Raw genomic sequence first — 13,376 nt, 5'->3', positions numbered from 1 at the left:
GGTACATTCTTTGCATTTTGTCAAATCTGAAGTGAAAGTGTTCTTAAAACAAACATGTGTTGGGTCATCATCCGAGACTGCTATAACACGAAATATATGGCAGAATGTGGGTAAAACAGAGCAGGAGAAATACAATTCTCCCCCAAGGAGTGCAGTCACAAATTTAATTAACTCCTTTTTTTAAATGAGCGTCATCAGCATGGAAGCATGTCCTCTGGAATGGTGTCCGAAGCATGAAGGGGTATACAAATGTTTAGCATATAAATTCCTTGCAACGCTGGATATAAAAGTGCCATGTAAATGCCTGTTCTCACTTTTAGGTGACATTGTAAATAAGAAGCAGGCAGCATTAGGTCCTGTAAATGTAAACAAATTTGTTTGTCTTAGCGATTGGCTGACCAAGAAGTATTGAACAAGGACTGAGTAGGCTTGAAGGCTCTAAAGTTTTACATTGTTTTGGTTTTTGAGTGCAGTTATGTAACAAAAATAAATCGACATTTGTAAGTTGCACTTTCATGATAAAGATATTGCATTATGGTACTTGTATGAGGTGAATTGAAAAGTATTTAAATTGTTTATCATTTAATCATTGTTTATCAATTCAGTATTTCTTTGTTTATCATTTTTACAGTGAAAATATTTGTAATAAAAATAATAATATAAAATGAGCACTGTACACTTTCTATTCTGTGTTGTAACTGAAATCAATATATTAGAAAATGTAGAAAAGCGTTCAAAATATTTAATAATTTTCAGTTGGTATTCTATTGTTTAACAGTGCAGTTAATCACGATTAATTTTTTTAGTTAATCACGTGAGTTAACTGCAATTAATCGACAGCCCTAATCTTGACTTTAAGGCTTTTGATACTGTCTCGCATGACCTTGTGATAAACAAACTAGGGAAACACAACCTAGATGGAATTACTATAAAATGGGTGCATAACTGGTTGGAAACCCATCCTCAGAGAGTAGTTATCAGTGATTCACAGTCAAGCTGGAAGGGCATATTGAGTGGGGTCTCACAGGGATCAATTCTGATTTAGATAATGGCATACAGAAGTACACTTATAAAGTTTATGGATGATACCAAGCTGGGAGGGGTTGCAAGTGCTTTGGAGGATAGGATTAAAATTCAAAATGATCTTGACAAACTGGAGAAACAGTCTGAAGTAAATAGGATGAAATTCAATAAGGACAAATGCAAAATACTCCACTTAGGAAGGAACAATCAGTTGTACACATCTAAAATGGAAAATGACTGCCTAGGTAGGAGTACTGAGGAAAGGGATCTGGGGGTCATAGTGGACCACAAGCTAAATATGAGTCAACTGTATAACACTGTTGCAAAAAAAGCGAACATCATTCTGGGATGTATTAACAGGAGTGTTTTAAGCAGGACACAAGAAGTAATTATTCCGCTCTACTCCGCGCTGATTAGGTGTCAACTGGAATATTGTGTCCAGTTCTGGGCACCACATTTCAGGAAAGATGTGGACAAATTGGAGAGAAGAGCAACAAAATGATTAAAGGTCTAGAAAACATTACCTATGAGGGAAGATTGAAAAAATTGGTTTGTTTAGTCTGGAGAAGAGAAGACTGAGGTGGAGTCGTAACAGTTTTCAAGTACATAAGAGGTTGTTACAAGGAGGAGGGGAAAAAATTGTTCTTAACCGCTGAGGATAGGACAAGAAGCAATGGGCTTAATTTGAAGCAAGGGTGGTTTAGGTTGGACATTAGGAAAAATTTCCTAACTGTCAGGGTGGTTAAGCACTGGAATAAATTGCCCAGTGAGGTTGTGGAATTTCCATCTTTGGAGATTTTTAAGAGCAGGTTAGACAAACACCTGTCAGGCATGGTCTAGATAATGCCTACAATACTGGATTTACCATGGCGCCGGGCCCACGGTCTAAAGGGGCCCCAGCCAGGCCTGCTCTTCTCCACCCCCCACCCACCGCTCTCTGCAGCGGGGGCAGCAGGCAGAAGCTTGGTCCTGCCGGCTCCTGCTGCAGAGCTGGCTCCACCGGCAGCCAAGTTCCCCCTTCCCCACCTCTTCTCCCAGTGTGCTGCTTTCCTAGTCCTCCCCCTCTCCCTCCCTCCCTTCCTTTCCCTGCCACTGAATAGCTGATCACCTGCGCGAGGGAGGGGGAGGAGCAGAGCCACAGTGCACTCACCGCTGGGGAAGGAGGTGGAGAAGAGGCGGGGAGTATGGTCTTGAGGAAGGGGGTGGAATCAGGGTATATCCCCTCCAGCACCCTGCTGTGAGCCGCTTAGGGCAGGGGGCTGGGAGCACTCCCACAACCCCCACCCCTCTGCTCTGACTCCTGCACCCCCTCACACACCCCCAGTCCTGACTTCTGCACTGCCCACACATACCCAGCCCCCTGACACCCCATGCCCTGACTCCAGCACCCCTCCGCATCCCCACTCTGAGCACCAAACAGAAGCTCCTGCCCTCCTCCCCACATTCCCACCTGCACCCCTTGCACCAAATGGAAGCTGCCCCAGGTAAGTGCTCCACACCCCAACCTCATGCCCCAACCCTGAGCCCCTTCCTTCACCCTAGCTCCTGGCCAGAACCTGCACCCCAACCCCCAGCCTGCTCCTGCACCCTAACTTCCTCCCAGACCCTGCACCCCCACCCTTATCTCAGTGCATGGAGAGACAAAGAGAATGGGCTAGAACCAAGAAGAAGGTAGGTACCCGCTCTATGTGGGCAGGGGCGGGGGGGATAAAAATCAATGACTTTTTAAAAAAATTAAAAAATCAGATTTTTTTATTTAAATTGGATTTTTGAGGGGAAAACACCTATCTAAAGATAGTTTTAATTAAGATACATTATATCTCATCATGGAATAGAGATTATAAATTCTAATTCTATAGTATGAGACAATATATTCATGTAATGTTTAAGAAAAGTTTTGTAAATGAGTTCCAATAGTTCATGGATTAGGGACCCAATCTTATGGGGTTCCACAGGCTTCTGTATAGATTATTTATGTTAATCTTTCTATCTACCCAATGGGACTCAGTGCTCAGTCTAGAAGATACCATCAGAGAAGCTTAGTTTTGCAGTTCTCAAACTGTGGATTTGTGTCTCCAGAGGTAATATGCTTGTTAACAGCAAAAATGTTTTAAGTAAATAAATAAATAATATATAGAGGTGAGAAATAACAGACCTCAACTCTATTGTCCCTCTGCAAATTTTTGTAACAGAGTCAATCCCTTACCTCTCTTTAAAAGTGAAAAGTTTCAAAAAGTTCAATGAATAGAAGATTGTTGGGGGAGGAATAGACCTGGACAAGGAGAAAAAGTCTGGAGATAAATGTGAGAGGCGAGGGACATATGCTTTTTTGTTAAAATATTATGTTTGTTGTTGAAGAAAAAATATCAAGAATACTTAACGTTGTTGTTTTAGTTAAATAAAACAATTTAAATGTCTGTCTCCTAATACAGCCTGGCAAGAAAATCCTCCAAATATTAATGATTAACCTGTTGAGCTGGAGATAGTTCACCTCCCAATGACTTCATAAATATCTGCTTCAATTATCTTTGGTAAATGAAATAACCAAACAATCATTCATTTTCTGATATAGCTGTAAAACTCATCTAAAAAGTTTTCAAAATAAATCACTGTTTAAAAATGTATAGTGTGTACCTTCTAAAAATGAAACCTACATCTATCTCTGAGTTGTGAAGAAAATGTATTAAGATTATAACAACCAACAAGAATGCACTTTTATGTAGAAAACCATGATTAAATTGAGTCTTCTTGACTAGTGATTTAAATCATGATTTAAATCAAATCCACTCTATCTGCTGGGCTCTTGCCCTGGCCCCTTCATTCCCCAGGGGGGCCCACAAAAAGTTAATCCGGCCCTGAATACCTATTCCTGCCATGTGTGCGGGGGACTGGAGTAGATGACCTCTCGAGGTCCCTGCCAGCCTACAGTTCTATGATTTTATGATTAATGATCATTCTTTGTTACTAGGGCATGGTCCTATCACAGTAAGATTCTTTATTCTCTGAGTCATATTGGTCTCTTCCATTTATGAATTTCTTTCACCAAACCTTCTGAGGTCTTGAGGAAAAACTATTATCTCAAATTCTTTCTTGTTTTGAAAAATGCAGGTTAGTCAGGTTAGTCAGACTTTATTATTCAGAAGATAACATTATTCAAAAGTACAAATCAAGTGAGAGACCATAATCAGATATTGAAGTATGAATACAATCAAACCTCAAGAAATCTTGTAAGAAAATTGAAGAAAAGTGGTGTGCTAAATATATGAAAATTCTAAGGTCGTTTACTAGCAGTAACTGTTTCCCAACACATGGCTGGGAGGCTACAGTGGTCAAGTCCATGCTATCTATTTGTAACATGTGAGCTAGTATATTTATGGGCGGAAAATTGTTTACTAAAGCAAAGAGCAAATAGGTTTTTAAAAGCCCTTGGATTAGATGCCTTATACAATCTGTTTGTACTATAAGTAAACAACATATTTTTTCCCCACCCATCAGTCTGCCAATATCTTCAACTCTATCCTTTCCTCTTCTTAACCCTTTTGCTTCATTTTAGTCTTGTACATCCCCCTGTACCACCTACATTCATTCACCTTGGTACAAAGATCATCTCTACGAATTTAAGACCAGCTACTGATGAGATAGTGGCACAAATCAGAGTACACTGTCCACTCAGAGTTGTGGGTAGCCCAACTTACTATCTATGGACCAGATTCTGATACTCTCACTCACTTTGAATAGTGCCTTATTCCACCAAGGATCCCATTAAAGTCTATGGGGCATCTCGTGTGTACATACTCCTTAGTGTCACTAAGAGTGGCAGAATCTGTGTATATAGAAACATGCTATGTAATGCAGAAAACATCCTTTTTTTTTCTTAAAGGCAAAAAATGTGCTTCATTCTCCCCGATCTACTTACAGCCTCGTACCTTCCTCCATTTCTTCCAGCTGTAGTAAATCCATGAGCCATTTTGATAATCAGGAGGGCAATTTTGAATTGGATTGAGGAATAGAAAGGAAGCCATGAAAATGATGGAAGATAAAGGTGATCTGACTCTGCTTCCTGGAGTGACAGACTAGTCAGGCAGCCTGAAGTTTAGAGAGCAGAGATTTAGGAAGACCATAAAAAATGGAACTGCAGTAGTCAAGATAGGAGGTGATTAATGCATGGATAAGGATGTAAGCAAAAGCAGAGAGGACAGGGTAAGGACAAATTCTGATAATGTTCTGAAACTGGTGATAAGCTGAAATACAGACAAGGGAGATGTAGAAAGTAAAGTAATGTTGGTGATTAAAGATGACTCTGAGATTTCTTGCTTTGGAAGCAAAGTTAAGGCCTGAGTTAAGGAAAGTGATAGCTGAGTCAGAAACTTGGGGGCAAAAGAGGGCCATCTTACCAAAAGACAGGTTTCAGAGTAGTAGCCGTGTTAGTCTGTATTCGCAAAAAGAAAAGGAGTACTTGTGGCACCTTAGAGACTAACCAATTTATTTGAGCATAAGCTTTCGTGAACTACAGCTCTAAGGTGCCACAAGTACTCCTTTTCTTCTTACCAAAAGAGAGTCTTCAGTCTCTGATGTATTCATTAATCAGGTTATTATTGTGTAGCTTGGATCTAACAGTCAAGACAGGAATATAAACAGCTTGGTATCCTATATGTCAAGGTGCTGAGCTCTTCTAGTGAGATATATGCACTGACTGCGTTAGGAGTTGATAGTACTCAGCACCTCATGTACCCTTTCCAACCTAAACATCTTGCAGGATCATGCCCTTAGAGTTGATGGAGATGGAAATTTGGGTGCCATGTACAAAAAGCCTTGAGACTTTATTACCAATAAAGAGATTAATTTACTACCGTCAATCTCTCTCGCCTAATACTGTATACCTATTCCTTAGCTCATTCACTTTACTCCTCTAACCTTGGTCTCCTGTCTATCTTCTGCCCTTGCCTTCCCACTATTTGTGTATGATCATGTCCCAGATTTTGTCGTTGTTGTTCCCATCTACCTGGAATGCCCTATACTCGTCTCCTAATTTACTGTAAAACCTTGCTTTTCTCTTTATTTTATAATTGATCAGGTCAGTGTACATGTATAGTGTCTGAAGGGTGCTTATACAAATATAAATTGAATTCTATACACTATCAGTGATTGTTAAGTGGGAAATCATGATGGCTAATAATCCAAAATGCATTTGGTTTTCTGTTTAATTTTGTGATATACCCTGTCAGTGATACCTATTTCTGACACAATACTGCTTGTGAACAAAATGTGAGCTTAACAGTATTCTTCAAGTTTCAGCAGATGAATCTTATCCCTGTTAGTGAGGTTTGTCTAAATGGCAGTCACGTGGAATCCTGATGGTCCAATTTCCTACTGTAATTAGTTTCTGAATGTGGCTAATTACTTGTTCTTTTTTTCTAGAGAGAAACTGAATGATAAAATATCTAGAAACAAATCTATACCACATTATTTTACTTATTTGACTTTTATTTACTTTTTTTATTTATTTAATAAAAGCCTGTGACTGAGTCTCTCTGCCTGCCCTCCCACAATACTCACAAAACCATTCATCTCTACATGATGCAGCTGCAATAATATATGAAGGCCTGGCAGAATTAGTTTTTTTTTGTACTTTTGACAGATAATATTGATGCTTATTTTAAAGGTTTTAAAATATTGTCATTAATTTGCATTTTCACAGTTGCAGGAAATTATGGGGAGGGGTCAGACAAGACAACCGATGGTCAGACAACAATTATTTAATGACAGTAGATGTTGAGATTTGAAAAGTTAAAGCTTTATAGAGCTGTTAAAACACAAATTGTCAATATCATGTCAAAATATACAAAGTAAATATCCTTAAATGAAACTCTAATAAGTTCACAAGCCACATTTTTCTGACTTTGTCTGTCCGTACATTTTGATTATTATCAATGGAAATATTTTTTGTCTGTATGTGTACAGTGAAATTGATGTTTACCAGCATTTACTGATAAAAATCTAATAGTTCCAAGCCTAAATATATGCTGTTCAAGGTGAATGATCGCATCACCTCTATGGCTGAATGCTATTATACAAGCTACAATTGTGACAGCTCCAAAATGTGAGTGGTATTCGGGGATCCTACTTTTCAGTGATAAAAAAAACCAAAATTCTCCAATAAAAAAACCATAAAAATCTGCAATTAAAATGAAACACTGAACTTTAGCTTCCCTAGCCACAATATATGTAGGTTACAGTTGAACACATGTTATTGATATATTTACAATTTTGACAGCTGAAGTCCCACTGCATGGGGCTGACAGTCCGAGCCCTGTCCGTTCTCCTAACTATCCAAATTTTTGATTATCAGTTCTGGCCCTGGTCCCAATTAGATCAGATAATTGGGGTTCCACTGTATATGTTTTTATTTTTTCACAAAATGTAAAAACTAAAGATTCGCTGTAAAAATGCAAATTCCACATTTTTCCAAGGCAAGCAGATTTTTAGGATCCCTGGTGATCATGGACTCGCTAGTGTCCACAGTTCACATAGAATATAAGCCCGGGGACTACTGAATAGACATAAGTGTGTCAGAAGTTACAAAAAGAAAAGGAAGACTTGTGGCACCTTAGAGACTAACAAATTTATTTGAGCATAAGCTTTCGTGAGCTACAGCTCACTTCATCGGATGCATGTAGTGGAAAATACAGTGGGGAGATTTTATATACACAGAGAACATGAAACAATGGGTGTTACCATACACACTGTAACAAGAGTGATCAGGTAAGGTGAGCTATTACCAGTGCTGGGCGGGGGGGACGGGACCTTTTGTAGTGATAATCAAGGTGGGCCGTTTCCAGCAGTTGACAAGATGACGTTCTTGATCACTCTCGTTACAGTGTGTATGGTAACACCCATTTTTTATGTTCTCTGTGTCTGTAAATCTCCCCACTGTATTTTCCACTGAATGCATCCGATGAAGTGAGCTGTAGCTCACGAAAGCTTATGCTCAAATAAATTTGTTAGTCTCTAAGGTGCCACAAGTCCTCCTTTTCTTTTTGCGGATACAGACTAGCACGGCTGCTAGTCTGAAACCTGTCAGAAGTTACAGTTAGTATTGTCATGGCAAATCTGTAAAGAACATAGACTCCTTACAGTTAGTATAGCATTAGTAAAACAAATACCATTTTTGGAACTTACTATGGAGAGAAATTGAAATTGTTAAATAATTTAGGTTCAGATTTATCTTAGACCATAGTTTTCTAAATAGTTTGGTGTATATAAACACTGTCACATAATAAAGTTGATAATTGGTCATTAATTACTGCTGTTTTTTACTTATAATGATTTAAACCTTACTTTTATGTTTTTAAGTAGCCATATGGTTATATTGTGTGGTAGTTATTATTTTACGTATTTTATAATACAGTACTGCCCAGATGCCTGCCTCAGTCAGGATTGGGCCCACATTGGGTGAGTGCTGTACAAACCCATACAAAGACACAGACCTTGCAACGACAAGCTTACAAATAAATGCTGTACTACAGTATTCCAGTACTGCAGTGTTACCTATATTTAGAATGTTTACCACAGAAAGGTATTTATACGTAAGGCAGTAGGGCCATTTCCTGAGCCTTTTGCTCTGTGCATACAGAGCCTGGCTGTAACTCCATGGCTGAGCTGGTCTCTGAGCTCAGAGAGTGCTAATCAGCTCATGAAGCAGGAACAAGACTCAGATGTCTGAATCCAAACTAATCAAAACATTTATTTTCTGAGAAAATTATTGGCTGTCTCTGAGGTAAAATATAGCTCTGTCTGTCTGGATGTCTCTTTGCCATCAATCTCTTTTTCATTATCTTTGGCCTCATACTGTGATCTTGCTAGATCTCAGAAGATGAAAAGGGTTAGACAAGGTCAGTACTTAGATGGTAGACCTTCAAAGAATAGCTAAATGTGGAAGAAACCTAGTCATTAAGTGGGCGAAACAAGGTGGGTGAGGTAATATCTTTTGTTGGCCCAACTTCTGATAAAAGATATTACCTCACCAACCTTTGTCTCTCTCATATCCTGGGACTAACATGGCTACAACACTGCAAACATTCATTAAGTGGCTCTTTTTCTGAATTAGTTTAATGTGGTGCTGTCTTTGGATGAGCTATGAAACCAACCTGTTCTTTTCGTAAACAAAGAAATTCGTTCTCCAATAGGGTCAGTCTGGCATCATTTTACCAGCACCAAATTCACTTTGATTTAAAAGAAAAGCAAATATATTTCTTACTATTTGTGCAATCAAGCACTTACTTTGTAATTCAGATCTTAAGCTGGTGCTAGATCCCGTAGCCTAAACTTCTATTCGGAAAAGAATTGACACCACTAATTCTAACCCAAAAGAAGGGGCTTCTTGAAAGACAATGAGGTAGTAAATGTTCAGTGGGCAAAAGAGCTTCAATTCACTGTAAGGCACAGGTGCTTACTTTTTTGGTGAATATAATACTAAAATATTTAAACTAGTATTTTTTGTTTGTGTATTTGAGTTTATGCAATATATTCAAGTTAAATTATTGACTAAACGAGATCAAACACTTTGCTTTCACCCAGAGTGCCAACAAACTGTGATACTCCAAAATGGCAAGTAAATAATTTCTAAAATGTGATGAATGATGTTTGAATCAAGTAATCATTTCCTTACAGGATGTGTAGAGGAAGATTCTCTCCTTGGATGTGCAGATAGCTCTCATTAATGTAACAGGAAACCACTCACGCACATCTGAGAATCAAATTTGACCCAGAGATATATAATTTTAATATCACTACATAATAAAAAAATTAATATCTTATATTTCCATAATGCCTTTCATGCCAAAGGATCCTAAAGTATTTTCAAAAGCTGCAAGATATATAAATAAATGTATCTAGTTTCTTATTATACTAAACTGAAGGGTGTCTCAAAAATAACAATAATAAAAATAATGGACCAAATATTGAAGTCCTTACTCAGTTAAAACTCACACTGAAATCAATGGAAGTTTTGTCTGAATAAGGTCTAGATAAGGACTTGATGATTTGGCATATTACTTATTAGTTAATAAAATAATTGGCAGTTAGGTACATACATGTTTTTTTTAAGAAATCAAGTTAAAAAGGTAATATTTTTGAAAAAATGAAACTGTCCAGATGTATAAAGATTGTCAGTGAAAAACTAAACTATAGATGGGCCAAGTTGCAAAGTTCAGCTCTTTCCAACTGAATTTTGCAAAAGTCTAGATCCAAAGTTTTGTTTCAGCCCATCAGAGATACTGGCTAGCTGCAAACTTTGAATCTGAACCCAGATCTGAACTTCATAGGCTTGTTGGTGGGAGTAGCTGTCTTATCCAGTGGGAGTGTTTGTGGGGCCATCTACACTTAAATAATACAAAACCCTTTTGTACAGTGATAATTGTTAATGTTCTGTGCTCCTTTTTGATATATGCATGCAACTCCAATTAGCCTCAGTAGTAGTTACATCTGAGCAATGAAGGAAGAAAAGACCCTGATTTCTTATGCAGAATCTCCTATAAAATTCAGCCAACTGGTTGCAGAAATGTAATTGCTTGTTTCGATGACAAGTTATTTCACAACTCTGAATCAAGTTGAATGTCAAGCTCTGATGAAATCTGCTAATTGGACTGTGAAAATTAAAATACATCCCCTTGCTTTAAAATAAAATGTTTAAAAAGAGAATTTTTTAAAAGCTACCTGATAAGAATGTTAAATTAATAAAAAATTACCTGATAAGTGATGTGGACAAAAGGTGGCTCCTGAAAAGATGGGTATGCTAAAGAAAACCTCTTTCCATTTTTAGTGGAGTCTGTTAGTTCAGAAAGGTGCAGCTGTAACTCAGTGAAGCTGCCACACAGTCTCTCTAGATTCCTGGATATGTGACTTGCTCCCTTTTCACTTGGCAAGTTGTTATTTTTAGGAGAAATAGAAGTTTCTTGAATCACATCCAGCTGCACTTTAGGAGAAGCTGGTCTGTTGGAAAACCTGGCTGGTGTCCCAAGACCAAAGGGAGCCACTGATCGATTAATTGGCTCAGCATCCAACATTTCCAAAGCAATGGATGGGTCACCTGAGACTCTTTTTTCATCAAGGTCACTCACACTTGATGATGAGCTTCGTTCATAACTGGGACTCTTCACTTCTTCTATGAGTTTTCTCCTGCCACTAGGGGATTGAATGATAGTGCTACCTGGTATTAACAGCTCCCTGCTCAAGGGTTGATCTTCCATGGCAAGATTTTCAAAGAACTTCTGTTTTCCAAGAGTATTCATGGAGGATTCAAAATTAGAAAGCAGATTCTGGGTGGCATGAGACGGTGCTGAAAAATCTTCTTCAAATATTAATTCTTTGATCATTAAACGAACAATGTACCTTTCTGAACTTGAAGATGGAACGAGAGTAGGGTCAGTGAATTTCTGCTTTCCAATCAAAATCAACAAGAGTTTATCTGTCAAGAAGCACAAACCCTTTGGTCTTTCACTTTTCTCCAGTTGGATTTGTTGAATATTGGGCATGCAGGAAGAGGTTACCGAATAAACCAAAACAATGTTACAAGTATTGGAGGCTACTGCCACAATCTGAGCTCTAGGGTCAAAAGCTATTATATCAGGGACCAGAATGCCTGGGATGCTGACTTTTCGGGTGGTTGTTACCTTTCTTTCAAAAGTTACCAAGATCAGGTACGAAGAGTCCTGATTGTTTCCTGAGACATAGTCCTTGGGTCTCAGAGGAATGAGAGGACTGGGATCAGATCTCCGACGGTTTGCAAGGATATGGGTCAAATCCACAGGACCTGATGAAGAAGATGCAACTGAATCAACAGCCACTGATTTTTCTGAATCTGTCGACTTTCTTCTTAGGTCCATGGAGTATTCCTCATCCCCAAGTGCCAGAGTAGACTGTGAAGTTAAAGAACCTGTTTCCATACCAGATGGCACATCAAAAGTAATGCCTGCATTTAAGCCGCAGATCTTATCTAATGGAAGCTCTGTGGCTACAGCAATTTGGAAATCTAAAGTAGCTTCTATAGCACAGATATAACTGCCCACATCAAATACTGGGCAAAAGAAGCAAGCATTTAAAGCTTTCTGAGTATCATCCCATATGTAGGAATGAAGGGCACTGCCTATAGCAACTACCAAGCGATTGCCTTCCTTAGTCCAACAAGCGCAGTGGATGAGACCACTACTTTTGATATCCGCCTTAACCCTGGAGTTATCAGAACGAACAGCGTGTAAAACGGAGGCGTCCCGTTTAGTAAGCACAGCCAAAATATCCTTCTTGGGATGCCATGCACAGCCCTGGGGAAGCATTGGGAATGGCTCTCCAATTTCACAAGTCTGAGAAACCAGGAGCTTTTTCTTTTCCAAAATGTTATAGCTCAGCTGCCAAACAGTGACGTGTTTTTTATGCTGAACAGCAAGCAGAGCTGGTGTGTCTGCAGCACAATAGGAGCCCCAGTAAAGTCCATGAACATGTTCAAACTGACCAATTACACTTGAGTCACCAAACTTGAGTTCTCCATGATGCAAATGTAAAGCAGTCAGTGCCACTTGCTTCCCATCTGTCCAGGCAATTCCATGCACAGGGTGTATGGCCTGATGCAGGGCATTAAGGCCAGTTCTTAGAAGTTTTGCCTTTCCCAACTCCATCCTTTTAAACTTCCTCCCTAGAGGTGATTGTTCCAAAGTAAAAAATCCATAGGATTCATTTGAGCATCTTGATAAGGAAAATGTGTCCCTCGGCTGTTGACTTGTTTCCCTGTAGCAAGCAAGGAGCCTGAAACGCAAACTCCTTCACCCTGTGACTCTCCAGCTGCTCTTCTAAGTATAAATCCAGGTGAAAGCTGCTTTTGCTATGCTTTTTTCTGGGAGGAGTTATCAGCTTCATGTGATGTCTAACAAGGTTTAGCTAATTACTGTATGCTTCACTGACATTTTCTCAGTAGCCTATTTTTAACTCTTAAATGCTGGGAGTATATTTAAAAATAACACTCTAATACCTTGACCTTCAGTGAATGAAGGGCTTCTTCAATGAATGGAGAAGAGAGATCCTATGCTGTTAAGCCTTGGCATTAAACTACAGCATGAAATAATGACCTGACAGTTCTTTACAGACAGTCTTTGAAGGAAAAAGTAAAGTTTAAACATATCCATTAAGAATAAGGGCCAGATTCCAATCTCTGATATGCAGCACATTTCAAAGATTCCTAAGGGGCTTTAGAAGGGGAAATAGGAGAAAGCAATCATACTCACTGGTTATATGAAATGTGAGAGAGGGGGAGACAAAAAGATAAGCAACATAAACTAGAAGCCAGGGCACCTGATCTAATTAGT

General features: G+C 38.8%; 1 protein-coding gene across 1 annotated transcript in view; it reads right to left on the bottom strand.

Moving 5' to 3' along the window:
• Window positions 1–12,692, bottom strand: part of WDCP (WD repeat and coiled coil containing) — a 29,732-nt gene extending 17,040 nt beyond the window's left edge. Inside the window, exon 1 of the mRNA XM_077811460.1 lies at window positions 10,770–12,692. Coding sequence (XP_077667586.1) covers window positions 10,770–12,692 — 1,923 coding nt within the window. The remainder of the gene's footprint in view (window positions 1–10,769) is intronic.
• Between the last annotated feature and the right edge of the window lie 684 nt (window positions 12,693–13,376).

The sequence above is a fragment of the Eretmochelys imbricata genome, chromosome 3 (assembly GCF_965152235.1).
Source record: "Eretmochelys imbricata isolate rEreImb1 chromosome 3, rEreImb1.hap1, whole genome shotgun sequence".
In the NCBI taxonomy this organism is placed as follows: domain Eukaryota; kingdom Metazoa; phylum Chordata; order Testudines; family Cheloniidae; genus Eretmochelys; species Eretmochelys imbricata.
The sequence above is the reverse complement of the archived record's forward strand: the minus strand, read 5'-3'. Positions and strand labels throughout refer to the sequence as shown.